This window comes from Anticarsia gemmatalis, chromosome 13 (genome assembly GCF_050436995.1).
Source record: "Anticarsia gemmatalis isolate Benzon Research Colony breed Stoneville strain chromosome 13, ilAntGemm2 primary, whole genome shotgun sequence".
In the NCBI taxonomy this organism is placed as follows: domain Eukaryota; kingdom Metazoa; phylum Arthropoda; class Insecta; order Lepidoptera; family Erebidae; genus Anticarsia; species Anticarsia gemmatalis.
This window is the reverse complement of record NC_134757.1, coordinates 6,531,516-6,549,468: the sequence shown is the minus strand read 5'-3', so window position 1 is coordinate 6,549,468 and position 17,953 is coordinate 6,531,516. Positions and strand designations below refer to the sequence as shown.

Here is a 17,953-nt window from a genome sequence, read left to right as displayed (position 1 = left end):
TTTAATTGAAATAGGTCAACCAAAATCAAAAATGGAAATAATGCGTACGAACTAAACTTGTCCGTCGTCGAATTATAAATGTTTTTGCTATTAATGTTACTTCACCATTTAACCTAAGGCTTTTATTAAATCATACACGTACCATTAACCAGTAAATGCATTAATTTGTTAAATACACAACACACATTGCAACGAGAATATTAATTTTATAATTGTTGTATTCAAACGTGTTCAGTTCATTCACGGCCCGATGTTTACCCGCGGGATATGTTCATAAAATGCTGTACCTCATTCAAGCCTATAAATGAACTGCAATGAATAAATAACGAGTTAAATAAACTTACTTCTTATTATACTGATAAATAAATGTAAATACTATTCGTAGGACGCAGTTTGTGTAAGAATACTATTACTTATAAGCTTACTCATACTCAAAGTAAGTCATATGTTAAAGGCTTAATATATCTTTGGAATCTTTGTCCTAGAATCCCGAAATACTTGATATTCTGTATGAATTAAGATTAGAAAGCTTAAGGCGGGAACATTAGAAGATGAGATCTAAATTCTCTATTATTTCTGGTGCTAAGACATGAATAACCTCATATTTAGACTGAAATTATAGTAGGTTTAATCCAAACTATATTCGTGCAACCATTAATTGTTCTATTTTCTCATTTATAAAAACTGTATGTCGTCAAAATATAAAACCCACAGAAAAGTATAAAATACATTTATGTATAACATGATACGATTTATAGTTCGAAATTTTAAGAGGCAACTTGGACGCATCGATCGGCACGGTTCAAATCGTTCTCGCGGTTTGTAATAAGAGCTGCTCCCAATTGGGACTCCCCAAGTTATCACTGAATAACAAAATCCACTTGTTATAATATTTTATGAAGACAGAATTTAACATTCCACTGAAAATGTTATGATTTGTGAAGATAACATAGCTTTATTTCTGTACCACTAGCTACTATCTACATTGTTATGATACAGCGAACTCGCATTCGATGTCACCAGTTATTTAACAAAGTATGAAATTTGCACGCGATATAGGTTTTATCTGTTTGAGAGTTGTGAGTGGCGATAATCGAGATAGAACGTGGATAGATATAGCAGCGCCACCGCAGTCAGATACAGCAGGCGTTACGTGGGCGTCAACTTATCAACACTATCATGTTCCTGTTGTAAGCACTACGCACACATGCTAAAACAACTTGATGACACTCAGAACAACCTTTTCACTACGAGTGGATGACAATATCATATCTAGCAATAGAGTTCTGATACGTTTCAAAGTAGAGTTACATAATAACAGTTCATTACGCAGCTATATCGAAATCATACAATGTGTTTTCATCTCGCAACGCTATCAGCATCGAGGAAGGATATGACAATACAATCAGTTAGCTACTAAACTGTCACGTCACTCGATAATGTAATCTACAATAAATACTTATTAACACATTTACATTGTACAGAGACTCAAACAAAATTAAATTGCCTCATTAAGTACAATAAATAATGTGCAACGGAAAACATATTTTTTCATTCGGTCATTCGAACGGCACGTCTTTACATTATTTATATGGTAAACGTTGATTACATTGTTCAATGTATGAAAACGACTGCAACAGGACGATTATAATGAATAAGTGGCGTTTACACGAGGCGTCGGCCGCGGATCCTTGACCCTTGCGTAGTGGAGCCGGCGACCAGACGCTCCAGACACTCGCTGGCGGTGCGGGCGGTGCGGCGCCCTTCCACGACAAATAAATATCAGTGCACGCACACTGGCTACGAGCGAGTACGAGCCTACGCAAAACAACATACCGATACACATTCCGACACTACATGTGCGTAATATTGTAATGAATCATACGTCGCTGACGACCCAATTGTCCTGCCTATCGATCCCTCGTCGACATCATTTTTAGTGCCGACAGAAAAATAGATTCGGTCGGAAGCCATAGAATTTATTTGTACAGAAAGCGGTGTACGCAAACCTTAGAGCTCCCATAATATTTCACTATAGCGAACCGGCTATTCTTTTCATCGCGCTGGCATTTTACCAAGCGACTTTATTCAACTACAAAGCTGTGGTAGGGGGTGCAATCAATGCTCCACAGAAGGAAGATTGGAGCCTAAGCGTCTTTTTATTTTTGCTCCACTATTAAAACGAAGATTTCAATTGCGTAGATATTAAAGTTCTATTGAAAAATGTTGCTAAAACCTCTATAAAAGAAAAGAGCTATGGAAAAGTTGGATTCTTTTGAAAACTTTATTTTAATTTATGCTTTTAAAGGATTTTGTGTACTTTAGTGTACAACTTTTTTCTTTATGTAGTTGTATGGAATAAGCAAAGTTTTGGAAAATAAGATTAATATTTTAGTCGTTATCTTGGCAAACATAAATCTCCTAAACTTTATATATATTGTATACGCAACCCTGAAATCTATCAAGTTTGTCCAGCTCGGCGAAATGGTTTGCGAATATCCTAAGTAGAGAGCAGTATTTTATGGCAAGTCCACAGCGCGCCACGCTTGGGTAAACACATTTATCAAAACATAAACCTTGTCAAATCTCTGTGTCAAACAAAAGCAGACATGTCGTAATACGATAAAGATCTGCGATACACAGAATGAAATAATATTGCACGAGTTTGACTAATTTCAGACAGGAACAAATCCGATTTATATTCCTCGGAAAATTTTATTTATTTTGTTCCGTTATCTGAACCGTGCTCATTTTACAGCGATATTTCACAGTAATTCTATTTTTTTACCAAAATCGTTTAATATCTTCTCCAAGTGACATGTATAATATAAGAGAAACTCCAGCTTTTTAAGCAATAGTGATTTTAAGCAATGACAACGATGTTTATTTTTTAACAACCCTATGCCACTGAAGCACTCTCTCGGTTGTTGCAATCGTAAAAAATAATGTAAATACTATATCAACCTCTCTAAAACTACATTGAGAATACTAACTATGTTTTTTGGCTTCATAGTGCAAGATAACTAATCTAACTTACACAAGTATTTGTATTTTTAATAGTAGCGGAACTGGGTTGAAATAGTTAGAACAATAACTCACGAAGTTGCTCAATTTAATTGGAAGATCGTAGAGGTTGGTGTTCTAACCTCTCTACGAGAGAATGTAGGTCTCGTGAGACTCCGCTGCAAGATAAATACGTGGACTGAGAGCTATTTAACTCTACGTATTTATAGCATTTATCCTCAGCTATGGGATCAATGTCTCATTGCAACGCGCGTCATTTATTGTCAATTTATTTTAAATTTTCCTCTTTGATAGTATTGTTTCGTTTACATTTCAGTTATTCCCCATTTCACAAATATAATGTATTATTATTTATACAATTATGATGACGTCACAAAACTGCATTTTTATTACAGTGGCAAATAAGACTTTCATACTGTATTGCTTTTAATACTATCGCTATGGTATCAACTCTACCTAGCACTATCCTCTTTTAGAAAATAACTTATCACAAACATTTATCATAGCTGATAATTAAATACTTAAGCGATAGTACCACGTGAAAGTTTCTGTTCTCTGGCAAAAACAAAAGGTATTTTAGCCGCTAGGTAATTTAAATAAAAATAAAACATATCCAGATTTTAAGGCCATTATTCGTTGAACTACAGCGGCACGCTAACAAAACACCACCGTATCAGACACAGGGTCGCATTCAAAACTTTTGTAATTAATGTTTTTTCCCGTAAGAAAATTACTGAAACCTTTTACGCCTCCGCTATATAAGTTGGTTGACATGGGTAGCACTGGTTATCCCAAAAAAGTTCAAGTCCCATCCAAGTTTGTTAGGAGACGTGACCGAAAATGTCACTGACAAATTGTTAAATTAGGAAAATATGCCCTTCGCACGTGGAGCTTAAGAAGGGAAAATATGCTTCGTGGGGGCGGAGGCATAATGTCCCGCTTAGGTTTAATACCCAAGCAAGCTTTAATACTTATGAGTACATTGTTTAAATTGCTTACTCGATCACACTTTGATTTGCCTTGAGAAATATAAATCTTGGTACATAAGTAATGCGTGTAGTTATACTACTGTATACCTACATTTTACTTCAATGACGATGCTACTAGATTTATACTCAAGTTTTGATTTAATAACCAAAAACGCCTGGTTTGTACTTTGTACGAGTCATGATTAAACATGTAGGTAGGTATGATATAAAGCATTGTGTTCACTGAAATAATAATTGCGGTTAACATGGTTTTGAGATGTCCGCGTCACGGATCTGTTGATGCCATTGCCATTGCACAAATAATTATGAACGAACAATGGTCGACATTTTGATAAATAGAGATTTACATTTATTTTACTCTAGAAAATAAATTCACTTATAAATTGATATGTGTTCATAAATCGTCACATTTTTAAACTACTCATTGAATCATCATTAGATGGCTAAATGATATAAAGGAGTGACATTCGGATGAAGCACCAGCTGTTTGTAATACGTGTAATAATTTACTACTAATTGCGTTCGCTAATTAGTTCCTGAGCTGTTAATACTAGATCTCTATACAAATCGCAGACGATGAACTATTCACGCAGTAACATATTAAAATAGAATGGCTACACCAATCAGTAATTACGTTCAGTTGGCAACGGTTAAAAATATTACATTGTTGAAATACAAGAGACGAAGCGCACATACGACTATAAGTAAAGGTTACTATGACGGAAGGCCTAAACTGTGGAATGGAACAAACAATGGATGGAGTATTAAAAGAGATCTCGTTAGTTTAAACAGTGCCGTGGGCTTGGGCCACCCCCCTCCCTCTGCCGGTTCCGAGCCGCCCACGCACTGCAAAGGTTAAGGGCAAAGCATTGTGGATGCGGCCGCATTCTCCTCGCTATTCAATTGCGAATCTTTCAACTCTAATATCTATTTTATACATTGAGTAATACTCCCTATATATCAAATATAGAAAATATTTTCAATCGTCTTTCGTCGAATCCGAGGACAAACTGCAAAGTTATGCAGCGCTTTTAAAGTGCGCTCCTATTGTGCTGCAGATAAACTCTGTCAGGATGCATCTACTTAACGGGCAGAGATCACAATTCATACTTCGACGTAACCAAATACATCAGACATTTGTCACCGAATAAGTCTCGTCGTTCATGAATAAACGAGATCATTGACACTTCAAATATTATCTACAACAACGAGAATAAATCAGATTTAAAACTATCAAACATTTAAACTAATCTTATTATGTACTTATTTATTAAAGCATTTTAGATCAATTTCGCGCAGTTTTTCTAAAAATAGCTATACAAATACGTGCAAAGTTACCATACTAAGAACTTCCTATATAATATTATCAGACGGGAGTGAGTTGAGTGGCCTTTTCCAGTAGCAAAGCAGCTCTAAAATTAATTTAAGCTAGATAGGATAATTAAATATACGTGTTCTTGGAAATTTTAACTTTGAGGGTAAAACGCGCGGTGTAGCTATTTACGCGTATGTGAGTTTTCAAAGGAAGCAAAATAAGAATATACGAGTAGGTATCTAACGGCTGAAATAACAGTTGTTGTGATAAGGTTGTATGTTACGGATTTAGTAGGTGACAGAGGTAGAGCTAATGTGATTGTTTTTTTGTGACTGAATTAATTATGCAGAGTAAAATTAAAAGTGGTATTTTTTATAATCAAGTACGGAACGCTTTCTCAATGGAAGGGTGGAGCTTAAGCAAATGTAGGAAGTGAATTTTCTGAAAACAAAATAGATGGAAACGTTCATGAATTACAATGACAAAATGATTGCATTCAACAATACGTAACATGGAGAAATTATACGAAGCTGTGAGAGTGTGCATCAACTAAAGTAAGCACACAATAATTTCAATAAGTCTATTGACGTCATAGAAAATAACCTTCATATGGTTGAGCGGCACTTTCGCTCTATGTGTTCTTTATCGCTCTTCAAGTCGTTGACGTAAGTCTCCCAACACACTTATCATAATAATATATACTAATTGAAGTAAAGGCCGGTACCACGAAATTAAGAGGTACTCACTCCACGGGCTCAGAGCGCTTTAATTATAAGAGTTCGTGCGAAACAACACGCTTTAAGCATAATAATATTCTCAACTAATTTAATACAGATAGCTTTTACTTTGATTAATTATCTTGGTTTATTAAATTTGTATTATTGCTTTTTGTACTTAGAATCGACATAATACATCGACATATTACTTAATGTAATTTTTAATCAAGAGTGCAAATATGCAATACTCTTATGGAAAAACACTGACTTCTAGTTCTATATGTTTTCTTACCAATGTGTCATAATAAGGTAATATGCAAACTTTCACCAACATTTTTGCTATCGTCACCCACACAAGGCTAGCCAACAAACTCCGACGATCAACGATCTTATAATAAAAACTAGGACTAACAGACGTGGCCTCCAAAGCTTTAAACTACTAAGATCAGATAAATAACAGTGAGTCATCAGGATCGCTCATATACTTCGCAAGATATACTGTTTCGCGAAATAACACCTTGTACTGGCAACAAATAATAGGAACAAGACTCATTCGTTGTGCAACTGTAATGCACGATTCATCGTCCATTTGTTGACATTGAAAACAAAGGCAATGCACTGAGGCCGCAGCCCGCACGTGCACTACTTGCACGCATCTGACGAAATGATTTAAATGAGTAAACAATTTGCACCCGCGCTCAACACGCTTATAAAAGCAAAGATCAAGTCTCCTCGCGACAAACTTCAATACTTCAAACTTGCCTAACTTACTACGGATTATGTTTAAAGACTTTTTAAAGCGTTTATTAAGAATTTTGACGTAATTTGTTTCAGTAATAGCCCCAAAGTTTTAATCCGATTTTTAAAGAAAATCAAACGATTTACTGACAAGTCTTCGGCGGACAATCAACATTCAGAAAAATATTTCACTGAATAGATTTCTGAAAATAGTTTTGACAAAACGCCAATGTATTACCTAGTACAGTGTGCGTAGATCTTTTGTATTAGTCTGAGCTGAGCTACATAAAGAGAAATGATTTGACATTTTTGCCCTCGGCCGAGACGCTTGGAATAAACGGAATAGTGCAGAGTTCATACCTCGGGGGTTTCTTACCGGCATCACGAATATTAAATAGAGCTCCCCTTGAAATAGACCGCTTCAAATTACTTGTAGAGGTAGCGGAAGCTTAAGTGCATCTGACAATATACCTTATACCTTGAGTCTTTGTTTAACAATTCCGCTCATAAATATTTACTTGTAAAGCACATATTTTGTAGATTTATCAAAATCATGCTCGTCATTGCGTGGCTAATTTTTAATTAAAATTACGTCAAGAATTGCGTGTGGAAGTTGAGCAGATGTTACAAGTCAGCGTGTGCCATATTATTGATCATATCGGTCAATACTTGTATACTTGGTACGTTTATCTCCTTACATAAATAACACATTGGAATACGGACACGATGTAAACACGTGGTGATTGTGAATTCTATAATAGGTGTTGTATATATCTCGCTTGTATACAGATACATTAGTGAGTTGTGTTTACATGCGCAATCACAGCCTGCTGTTCATTGACCACTCGACGTATACAGTATGTCCGTACCTACTTGCCTACTTGTGTGTGTACACATATAATTAACGTTATTTACACTGACTCCGACGCTGATTAAGACTGTTAATTAAAAGCGAATCTCGGGAAAGGATGCGTTTTAATTTTACTCTAAGATAAAAAGGCTGTACGGTCTGTGAAACCTTTTAAATAACCCGCTAGAAATTCACTGGGATTTTTCGTTGCAGCGTATTTAATATATAAGATTATACATGAGCATTTGGTCACTGTCGGCTCTTTAGGGAAACCGGATTTGTGTGAAATTAATAAACCGAGAAACTTGAGATTAGGAAAAGTTTTTTATCAGTGTAATGTAACTAATATGGCTTCTACTTAAAAAAATAACATACGCTCAGGAATTTGTTCAAATTCGTTACAGGCAGGATAACCAAGAGCCGGCTAAATCGTTTACATACAGGCCGTTTCAGGTTGAGCGAATAAATATGCTGCCTTAGCCAGCATTTTTTTAGAAAAATAAAGTCGGTGCTTTTTTGCTGAACCGGAATGTCTGGAAATTACAAAGACCCACGTCCGCCTACTGTTATTTGGGTATCCCCAACACATGATTTAAACGGCAGACAGGGTTCACTATTTAATAATCGATTCGGTGTTTACGTAGACAAGTCTATTCCTTTTGAACAATGATTATATCTACGTTATTAGTTAACTAACCAGTTTCACAAAAATATATACAAATTACTTGTATCATAATAATGTCGTATCTTTCATATTTTTATACCACAATAACTTTTAAAAGAGGATTTATATTCTGATCTGTCGAAAATATGCCAAATATATTTTTGTTATTCTCTGTTTATCGCGTCAAAAGTCTTCTAATGTAATATATTATCTTGTTTTTCTCCGGAGAGATTGTTGAAACGAATGATTCCTTCGATTTAACAACTAAGTCAGAGATCGGGTAAGTTAATATTTCTCGTAGTCAAGTGTTTGATCAAGTGCGTATAGTGGCATTTAGTGAAATGTCTACGCTGAACCTTTATGCAAAACACTGATTATGACTGTCAGCAACATTATAATAGTCAATTATCACGGCGGGCGCGCCTCCCCGAGGCGCCCCGCGGTTCAACAGACCACGATCGGATTTTAATAATGCTATTTATAGGCGAATTTTAATACATTTGTTTTTCACGCATCCCATCTGTACTTGTGATATCATATCGAACATACGTGAGTATTTATGGTAGAAGATTGTGGAGATACAAACAACATATCTTTTACTCCGAACATTGTGTTACAGGGAATCGAGAAGTTGGGACACGATTTACGGGTTCAAGCCAGCTTGCAGTAGATCTAGTTAATCGGTATTTGATTTGACTATGCCTAAGCGACGAGATATATTGTGAACAGAGCGGACGGAGGCGCGACGCTTCAGAGGGCACATAAAACATAAATCCCGGTCAGTCAACACACGTAAGACATCGGGAGACTTAAACTATTCAGACGTGCGGTTAGCCATTAGCCTCTAACTCAAAGCTTTGCGAGGTAACCTCACTATGTTATGTTAAAGTCCGTTAAAACCCTTTACGCATCAATTATAAATTAGTGAAGTTCGTCCTACAGATATTTACCAAAATTCGTACAACACTCGGTGATTTAAAGTACTAGCCTAGAGTTTCTTACCAGCTATTTTACTGGCTCTACCTTCCATAGTACTCGTCCTCTATAATGAGCTGTGTTAATCTTAAATGGCAGTATTTGAGCAGATTCAAAAAAACATGATGTGATTTGAGCTAGCGTTAACCGCAGAACACCTAAATTTGCATAAAATGTTGTAAATTATGTTGATAGATAACATTCAACTAGGTATATAAGTATGCGATAGATTAACGAAAGAAAAATATCCGAAGTATTTGTGAAATCATATTCATTTCGACATTATGCATGCATATAGCTCTAAAACGTAAGCGTAATAAATCAGAAGCGTCAGTAAAAGTTTGAGTTTAATAAAGTTGTTTATGTTTAGTATAACAAGTTTCTTAACAACTTCACCAATTCAAAGCGAAGACATAAAAGGTGAAAATGGAAAAAATAGTACATCGATGTTGAAAATCTATTCACGTTTTATATCCTATAAATCTCTTTAAATGCGCTGCAATGCATCGTTAAATAACAACCTGTAAAGTAAGGCTTCAATGCTTGATGTGTGGAAAGCCAGGGAGGTGTTAAAAACTATAATCTCTAAATGTCGTAATACAAACTTATAAAATAGGCAGCAAGTTCGGGCTCCTTAGGCAATTTACGCCTAAAAAGCCCCTTAATTACTTTACACGTAATTGAAAGACAAGGTACACAATTTCGTTGCTAGAAATTCGAAAATCATACCTTGATTTTAAATCAACACCTTATAGGTTGAGTATGTGGAAAATTGAAGTTATATGACAATAAGCTGCACAGAATGAACAGGTAACGAGTCGCGCTGTGGATACAATAAGATTGCTCCTGCCTTTGAGGCATTCTACAATAAACAAAGCATATTAGACTTCGTAATATCTTATAAAAAACAAAACCTTTGCAGTTCTTTCAGCCGGTCTTACCGCCGCCAGTAATATTTTCCGAGACTTCAAATAAGCTTTGATAGCTTCAAATCTAGAGTCTGAGGCTGATTATTTTTATATTACTTCCTTCACTTTTAATCTACCATTTAGGTCGAATAAAAAATACTTTAGCTTCGTAGATATGATGGGCCCGACGATTTACTACAGTGAAGCCCGTTTATGTGTGTGTACATCATGCAGGGAGCTCATCGGCAAACATCGCTGTTTGCTCTTTAAATGGGAAACGAAAATCATGTTTACTTTTTAGCTTTACAATTATAAAGTCACTTCAATATGTCAACGCGGAGTAAAGTCGCGTAGACACTGCTTTTGACAGAATTCATTATAATAAGTAATGTGTGATCATACAGCCATCTAAGATGTTGGTTTTCCGCGAAACATCGGCAATCATATGGAAAAGTCAATGAGAAATAAAATGGAAAATGGTGCGAAAACAGGATTGAAGATAGGAGGCTCCCAAAAAGTTGATAAAATTTGTGAGATAGGTACGGTTACAATTTGTCCTTAAGGTCCTTGCTCTTGGGTTCAAAGTGCGTTCTCATGTTTTTTGGCCTCTGACGTACATTACCATCTTTAGAATGTATCTCACGTTCGTTTGTCATTGTGCCACATCTTGTCAATCCGTTTAATTGGTCTAGGCATAGTCTCGAGCCGGTCTCTATTTACTCACGTATCGATCTCGATTGGTCTCGCCATGGTATTTCTACTTTTACTAGCCATTCAAACGAAAGATGTGGAATTATGAGCGGTAACTACCGTTAACGGGTGTGGCTGCGGCTATTCGCACGTGTAACGGGGCAAAGACCTCGGATCGCCGTCATTGGACCACACTTTGCAATCTCGAAAGTCATGAGAGCTATGAGGGAAAATCTTAAAACAAACGAGACGCCTCATCGCGGCGTGAACTTGAACTCAAATAAAGCGCCCGCTAATCGCTTACAAGCCAACGAATGTACGTCTGTATCTGTACATACCTTTATAGGTACACGCGCCCAGACGATTGAACATTAAACATGCTTAAAGGGAATATCATTCTAATGACAGGTGACTTTTAAGTTAGGTTTTCCAAGAATACATAAACATGAAAGTTGTCGCTTAAATTTTACGTTGCTGTCATCTTCATATAATAATTTAATTTTGTGGTTGAAAGAAATTAAGAAAGCTTTTCAACTTTTTATTGCACCGTGCAAAATATTTTGGAGCTCTTACGATTATGATGATTTATGATATGCTACATATATTATGTACAAAAATAACACCTACATAAAGTGATTCACAAAATATTTATTGTTACCTACGTTATTATCTATCTCAATGACTTATTCGACGGATCATACATAGCGACTTTTTATAACAAGTGATTGTATGAATATTATACGCGATATCGATGTCAATGACTTGTGTACACTGTACACGTAACGTTTTTTATCCAGCGTCCGATAATATGACGAGTGAATGACAAACGTATAAAAACTGAATAAGTATACCACATATAACACGATACATTATTAATTTAATATCACTCGAGCGAAGTAAAGCAACAGCCCGACAAACGTCAAACGAGCAAACCAACGACAACACTCGGTCATGTTTTTAGTCTTAATTGAGGCGAAAACAGCCCAAAGTTGGCTGGCAGTGCTCATTAAGAACAACAAACAAGTGGTTAAGTACTGCAGCCAAGAGACACTCGCGAACGAACTAATCGGCTTCCACAGAGGCACGCCGAACTGTGATGTTACACAGAATCACTGCTAAATATTCCATTCATTTTCCTACCAACTGTTTCGTTTTGCCAGAGTTTTCATTTTGTAGCCCTCTGTGTGCCGTTGTCGCCCTTGCTGTAGCGACACACCTTTGATCAAAGTCCACTTTTGGCCCAACCGTTCCCGTTATTCCTATCAACGTTACAATTTTAACTCCTTTTGCAGCAAAACTTTTCATGCGGAGCGCACACAAATGTTAATAATCACATGCTAACTTGTAGCACAAAGCTGAATGTGGTTCTATGTGAAGTTGATATAAGTGACAACGTGCACTCTGCTACCGTATATTAAAAATAACTCTAACCATTAGACGGCTAAACAAAAAATACCTTCCGCCGATGGTATTCAAAAGTTGTAAAAGTTATGTGAGTGAACGAACAACTGTTATGAAAGGAAAATCTTTTCAATCCCGAAGTGATGTTTCATAAGGAAAAGGTACGAGTGATTTATATGTGTAGCTTTCTTTTGTTGAGGCAATACGATTGAAAAAATGCTTTACAATTTATGTCTATAGATTTACTCGATGTGTATCTAAAATATTTGAGAGCGTTACGAGATTACTGGTTATTTTTCCGCCTTGATGTCAATGTTTACTTCGACTTTCAAAATATATACCTATACATGTTTGCCTATTGTGTGCGAAATAATATTGGAAATGTTGTTCATTTTTGATAGACCCGCGAATTGTATTCACGAAATAAATGCTGATATTTTTATTTACAGTCGACAATATTTAATCAATTATTTTGCGTAAATACAAATTGTATAAGTTAAATAAGGGAAACTTTTAATTTTTATAAAACATAAATTTTCAACTTACCATTATATTCAGTTTGGTTAAAATTATCTTAATACCAATCATCAATTCCGTCGGATGGTTTACACGAGATACAGATTGTGGAAGAGAGCGCGTACCTCTAACTTTGGTGGATAAGTAACCTGATTCGATTTCCGCATTTTATTCACTTCCAGTTCGACGTGGCCCATACTAATATTGGCTTTATTACCTGAAATATTCCAATAAATATGTCCTCATAGCGAGTTATTGGGGGTCGAATGGAGCAATTTTTTGTATTCGGTGCTTATATTTCACAGTAACCTTTTGATAACGTTACGTATTTCTCACTCAGAAAAGAGGCTAAGGCAAGCGTCATTTAGTATAAGGACTGTAGCGACCCTTCCATTTGGTTCCACATGGTTGCGCGCCTTTACGTGTGCGCCGAGGCTGTGCAAGGATTTACAGATAAGCAATAAAACGTAATGCGTTTAAACTGAACGCAAAGCCTCGGCGAACGGTAACATCCTATTAGAAGAGATTAATGTTTTATTTAACAGCACACGCTTGTTAAAGGGAATGTGGAATGTATGTGCGTGTGTGTCGCCTGTTGAAATTAGATCATAGATCGTCTTTTGTCAGCCTCCCCATATTGTACTCGCTCACACGTGGCTGCTTTACACGTGTGCTTATTGATCAATTTGAATTATTCAAATTCTTCACGTTAAACTTAATATGTTCCAGAATCTTTACTTGATTAACTTTGTGGCAGTTGTTCAGTGAAGTGGCATATAAAAGTTGATAAAGAGTATAACGGCCTAACGCAAGCAAAAAGTAGCAGCTGCTCATTAATTTATACTCTAAGTCTCCCGTTTAAGTGTAAAAATACATGTTTCAATTTTAAATTAGTTTATTCAGCTAACTTCTATCGTGAAAATGCTGCAAAATGGTTACAAATGTTTTTTTTTATCATAACCTGGACCATTATTTTAAAATTACGTCAATTAAATAATACTATATTTGAAATTAATTCAGCAACTGTAGTTTTAGAGATGGTGGTTTATTTTTTAATTATTTATGACTTAGATTAACGTAGCAAAAACAAGTGGCAGTATGTATTAAATAAAATGAAATTCCTTCATTGTGCGGAAGCATAGACAAATAAAAAGAGGTTGAAATGAGTTGCGAAACCCGCACGTATTATAGATTAATTATTTTTAAATTAATGTTTCGGAAAATACAAGCGAAAGCACAGATGGAAGCTAAATTAATCTTTATAAAAAACAGCAGTATTTCTGTTTTTAATTATGTTGTACTTCTAATTTTGCTGTAGCGGATAAGCCCGCGTTTCTGTGGCTTAATTTAAAACTGTTTTACTTTACTCAGGTTCTGTGCAAATAAAAAACAAACTCACGGATATAAAGAAAATTTGTACAAAAAGAGGGGGAAACATTTTGATGAGTTTTCGTTTGTGTTGAAACACCGATACTGATTTGTTTTGTTTTGAAATAAAATCCGATTACTGTTAACCTTTTACCGTGTTCTCTTAAATTCCTTCTATTGATTGAAGTAGTTTTGTAGCTGAAAAAACGTTACAATTAACGATTACAGGCCAATTAATGTGCCTACATTATTCGTAAAACTTGTTGTTAAAACTTTTTAGATAAATGTATGCTTCAAACAAACTCATATATTCGCAAACTACAATTTAACTTGTGAAATAAAATAAACCCCTTAAAATGTCGGCAAAAAGGTTGTCAAAACACGGCAAATATCAGTCATTTTGTCTTCATGTAAAATGTCACTTTTGCAATTATAATAATAGTTCGTATTAAAAACTAGAGGAGTTTAAGATGTCAGTAAAATATTTAGCGTTTTCTACTTGCAAATGAATATAGTAAAGCATCAAAGCCTTCTATTATTTATAACATTTTCTTTAAGTAAATAAAAAGTGACTAGTAACTATGAACAGTTTACGAAGTATTCCCTACTAGTCTGCTGACCAATCCATCAAACAAGTATAAGTTTATTACTCACTCAGTGTGAACGTCAAAACAACTCAACCGATTTGTTCAGCAACGAGCTTGATAGAAGATAAACTAAAATACTGTTATGCGAGTTCACTTTTAACCCTTATATGTGTTACAAAACTATTCAGTTTAATAACTATTTATTTATCTAGTCATAGTTATGTTCAGCAGTGTAAGTTTATAGTTAGCAGTGATAGCCGAGTGGTTTAAGTTGGCATCTCCCACGCAAGTGGTCGCAGGTTCTAATCCGAGATAACACACCAATGGATTTTCGAAGTTACGTGTGTATTATAAATAATTATCACTTGCTCTAACGGTACCTAAAGGAAAACGTCGTGAGGAAACCTCGCATGCCTAAATTTTGTTTAGTACAATCATTGAGGACATGCAAAGTCCCTAACCCGCACTTGGCCAACCTGGTGGACTCAAGGCCTAACCCCTTCCCCTCGTTTGGGAAGAGACACTAGCCCTGCAGTGGGACAGTAATGGGTTAAAAAAAAAGTTATGTTGTTACTAAAGATTAACAACTGTTTATCTGTCTATAGTAATTATAGCAAATTAAGTAACTGTGTTTTGTCTCTCAATTTCTCTGTCCATATTTTACACTTTTGCGGCAAAGTGACTGGGCCAATTAAAATTTGAATTCGAATGATGATAGATTATATAATAAATAGAACCTTTTTTCCTAATAAATGTTTACGTGTGCCGCAGGGAAAAGCAAGTACAAGAAAAAAGTGTTCCGTAAAAATTATGTAGCTGAACCTACCATTCGTTCAGAATGATCTAATAGAAAATGCTAATTTACTTAGTTAAAGTTTTTTGTCCTTATTCAATTACTTTCTTTTAACTAAGTAATTGGAAAAAAACTGTGCTTATCTTGATAAATTCGTATTGATCGAAATAGACGCGGTATGCAAATTAGTGTTAGACTTCTGAAGGTATGAAGGAATAATTATGATCGTTTCTTTACGTTAAATAACTTGATAAGTTTTAGAAATTAGAAGCCTTATGTCAGCTGAAATACTAAACACAAGTTGAAATATTTCCTTGTCATACTTAACGGCATATTGCATTTCCTGAATCACCTAAAGTTGTTTAAAATTCACATAATTTTGTTATTGGTTTTTGGCATTAGAATCTTACGACATGAAAGATTAAGGATGTCTTTACTGAAAAACATTCAGAACATATTTTAAAATTAAACTTTTAACGTAGGTAGAATATAATCTGAATTAATTAACATGTAAATTACTTTTCTTGGGAATCCTTCCACGCGAGTGACGTCACGGGCCTACGCTAGTATTCAATGTATTATCTATAGTTCTTACAAAAGCACTAAGTTTTGTATTACCATTTATTGATATAACACGTGACAAGCTTTCTTTACTCATCTCATCAATTTTTCCGTTACAGATGGGCAAGGATGTAGGATGTATTATAAGACTCATATTTTGTCCGATGTTTGGGACCCGAGATGGTCCCAAATAATAGGGAAAGGCCTTTTTTGTATTTACCGGAAGCTTGAGATCAGTCCTTGCATAGTTTCCTGCATAAATAGTAACATTATTATTAGTAGCTGAGTAATGTTTTGGAAAATTGTCGAATTATGAAAAATATAATTTAAGGGCCATTGTCCATCAACGAGTTTGCCGAAGATATTTTTTTCAGTTTTCAGAGTTTGATTTGATTGATTTTAAAATCATTTTGTCATAAAAGTACCTTTTGCGTCTATGAGTTTGGCAAGTTAAGTTATATATTAATTACAATATATTATTATAATATAATGTAATTAATAATGTTACTAAATAAAAACTTTTAAACGAGTGGTCGTTAATTAATAAGGTTTGATGTAATTAAGTTATTATTAATTATTAAGTTTTAAATTAGGTATTGATAATATTATAATGTATGGTATGATATATTATATGGTATCGATAAGATATTACAATTCGATTACAAACTGCACGTGCAACATAAAACTTAATAATTTACTATATTTATTAAACTTCCGGGTAGTTTTATAATAATTAAATAATGTGTGTATAGCAAAGTAAACCACATGTCAATGTTCGTGGAATTACAATGGTGACCTTTTATTTCGACACTTTAATCAAATTATAACGTGACCTTTCAACGGCACGTAGGCGTTCTCATCATGGAATGCATTCACATTCAACTGTAAATGTTATATACTACCTACAATCTATACATACTTCCTCCTATATCTTATATAAAAATATTACACATAATTAACATTAAGTTAACTCTTAATAGTTAGTAAAACAATGTACATATAAATACATCAACGTGGTACCGGCACCGACGGTCAAAAGTACCTCAACAATATCCCAACATAAACCTACTTTACATAGCTAAACATTTCTATTATTGTACGTTGACTATAAACAGTTTGTTTACGTCTGGCTATATTTAGAAATACACCTGAAATTCGCGTTCAAATACCCGAAGTACGTGTTCAATGTAACTACGGACGTCGGCGGCGGCGTAGCGCGTCTACAAGTGTTTATTTACCTATTTGCACGCACATATAGCGATCTCATACAATACGATCAAAAGGACTCAATTGAGTCATAATATAATTAGCATTTGTAAGTAAAATCAGCGCGGAAACGTTGGCAGGCTTCACGTGACGTAGTTCGTAGGTTATGAGGTGCTACGCTCTCGTAGCCGCCACCATATGTTCCGACCACGAGGGCTCGGATCGATACGCGGCTAGGCGGGCGGCATGCACTTACCGTGGTCATCTTGAAGTTTAACTTGCGCTGCAACGCAGTCTCGAGGTGTAGCGCCATTTTGATTGTTTTCACGAACTATCAGCGAAAGAAAGTCCGATAAAGCACTATAACATAGTTCGATAAGCCGACGTTAAGTAATAACTTCGCGTGTGACGTACGTAGCAAGTTCAGCGTGGCAGATCGCGTGTTCACGCGGCCATTTTAGCCGCCTGTCAAAACGTTCGAGTTTCCGCCGCACGGCGCCACCTACGCCAATCGTTACGTCTGCGCAAAAATAGCCGACGAGCGGCTCCCGAGTGAGACGGCAGGCGAAGGGGCGGCCGAGCGTAGGCCGCGTGCAGCCGTGAACGTACTGAACGTACACGCCATTCCGCCACAGGTTACGCGAGATCTCCA

General features: G+C 35.6%; 1 protein-coding gene across 6 annotated transcripts in view; it reads right to left on the bottom strand.

The window, feature by feature from the left end:
* The window catches only part of shep (RNA binding motif single stranded interacting protein alan shepard), a 108,965-nt gene extending 91,231 nt beyond the window's left edge, over positions 1-17,734 (bottom strand). For 2 of the 6 annotated variants that reach the window (XM_076122227.1, XM_076122230.1), the window contains exon 1: positions 17,558-17,731. In XM_076122227.1, the coding sequence (XP_075978342.1) occupies positions 17,558-17,614 (57 nt within the window). In that variant the 5' untranslated portion in view covers positions 17,615-17,731. Of the gene's footprint in view, positions 1-17,557 lie in introns of all 6 variants that reach the window. The other 4 variants (XM_076122226.1, XM_076122224.1, XM_076122223.1 and 1 more) reach the window with 4 other exon arrangements.
* Positions 17,735-17,953: the final 219 nt, after the last annotated feature.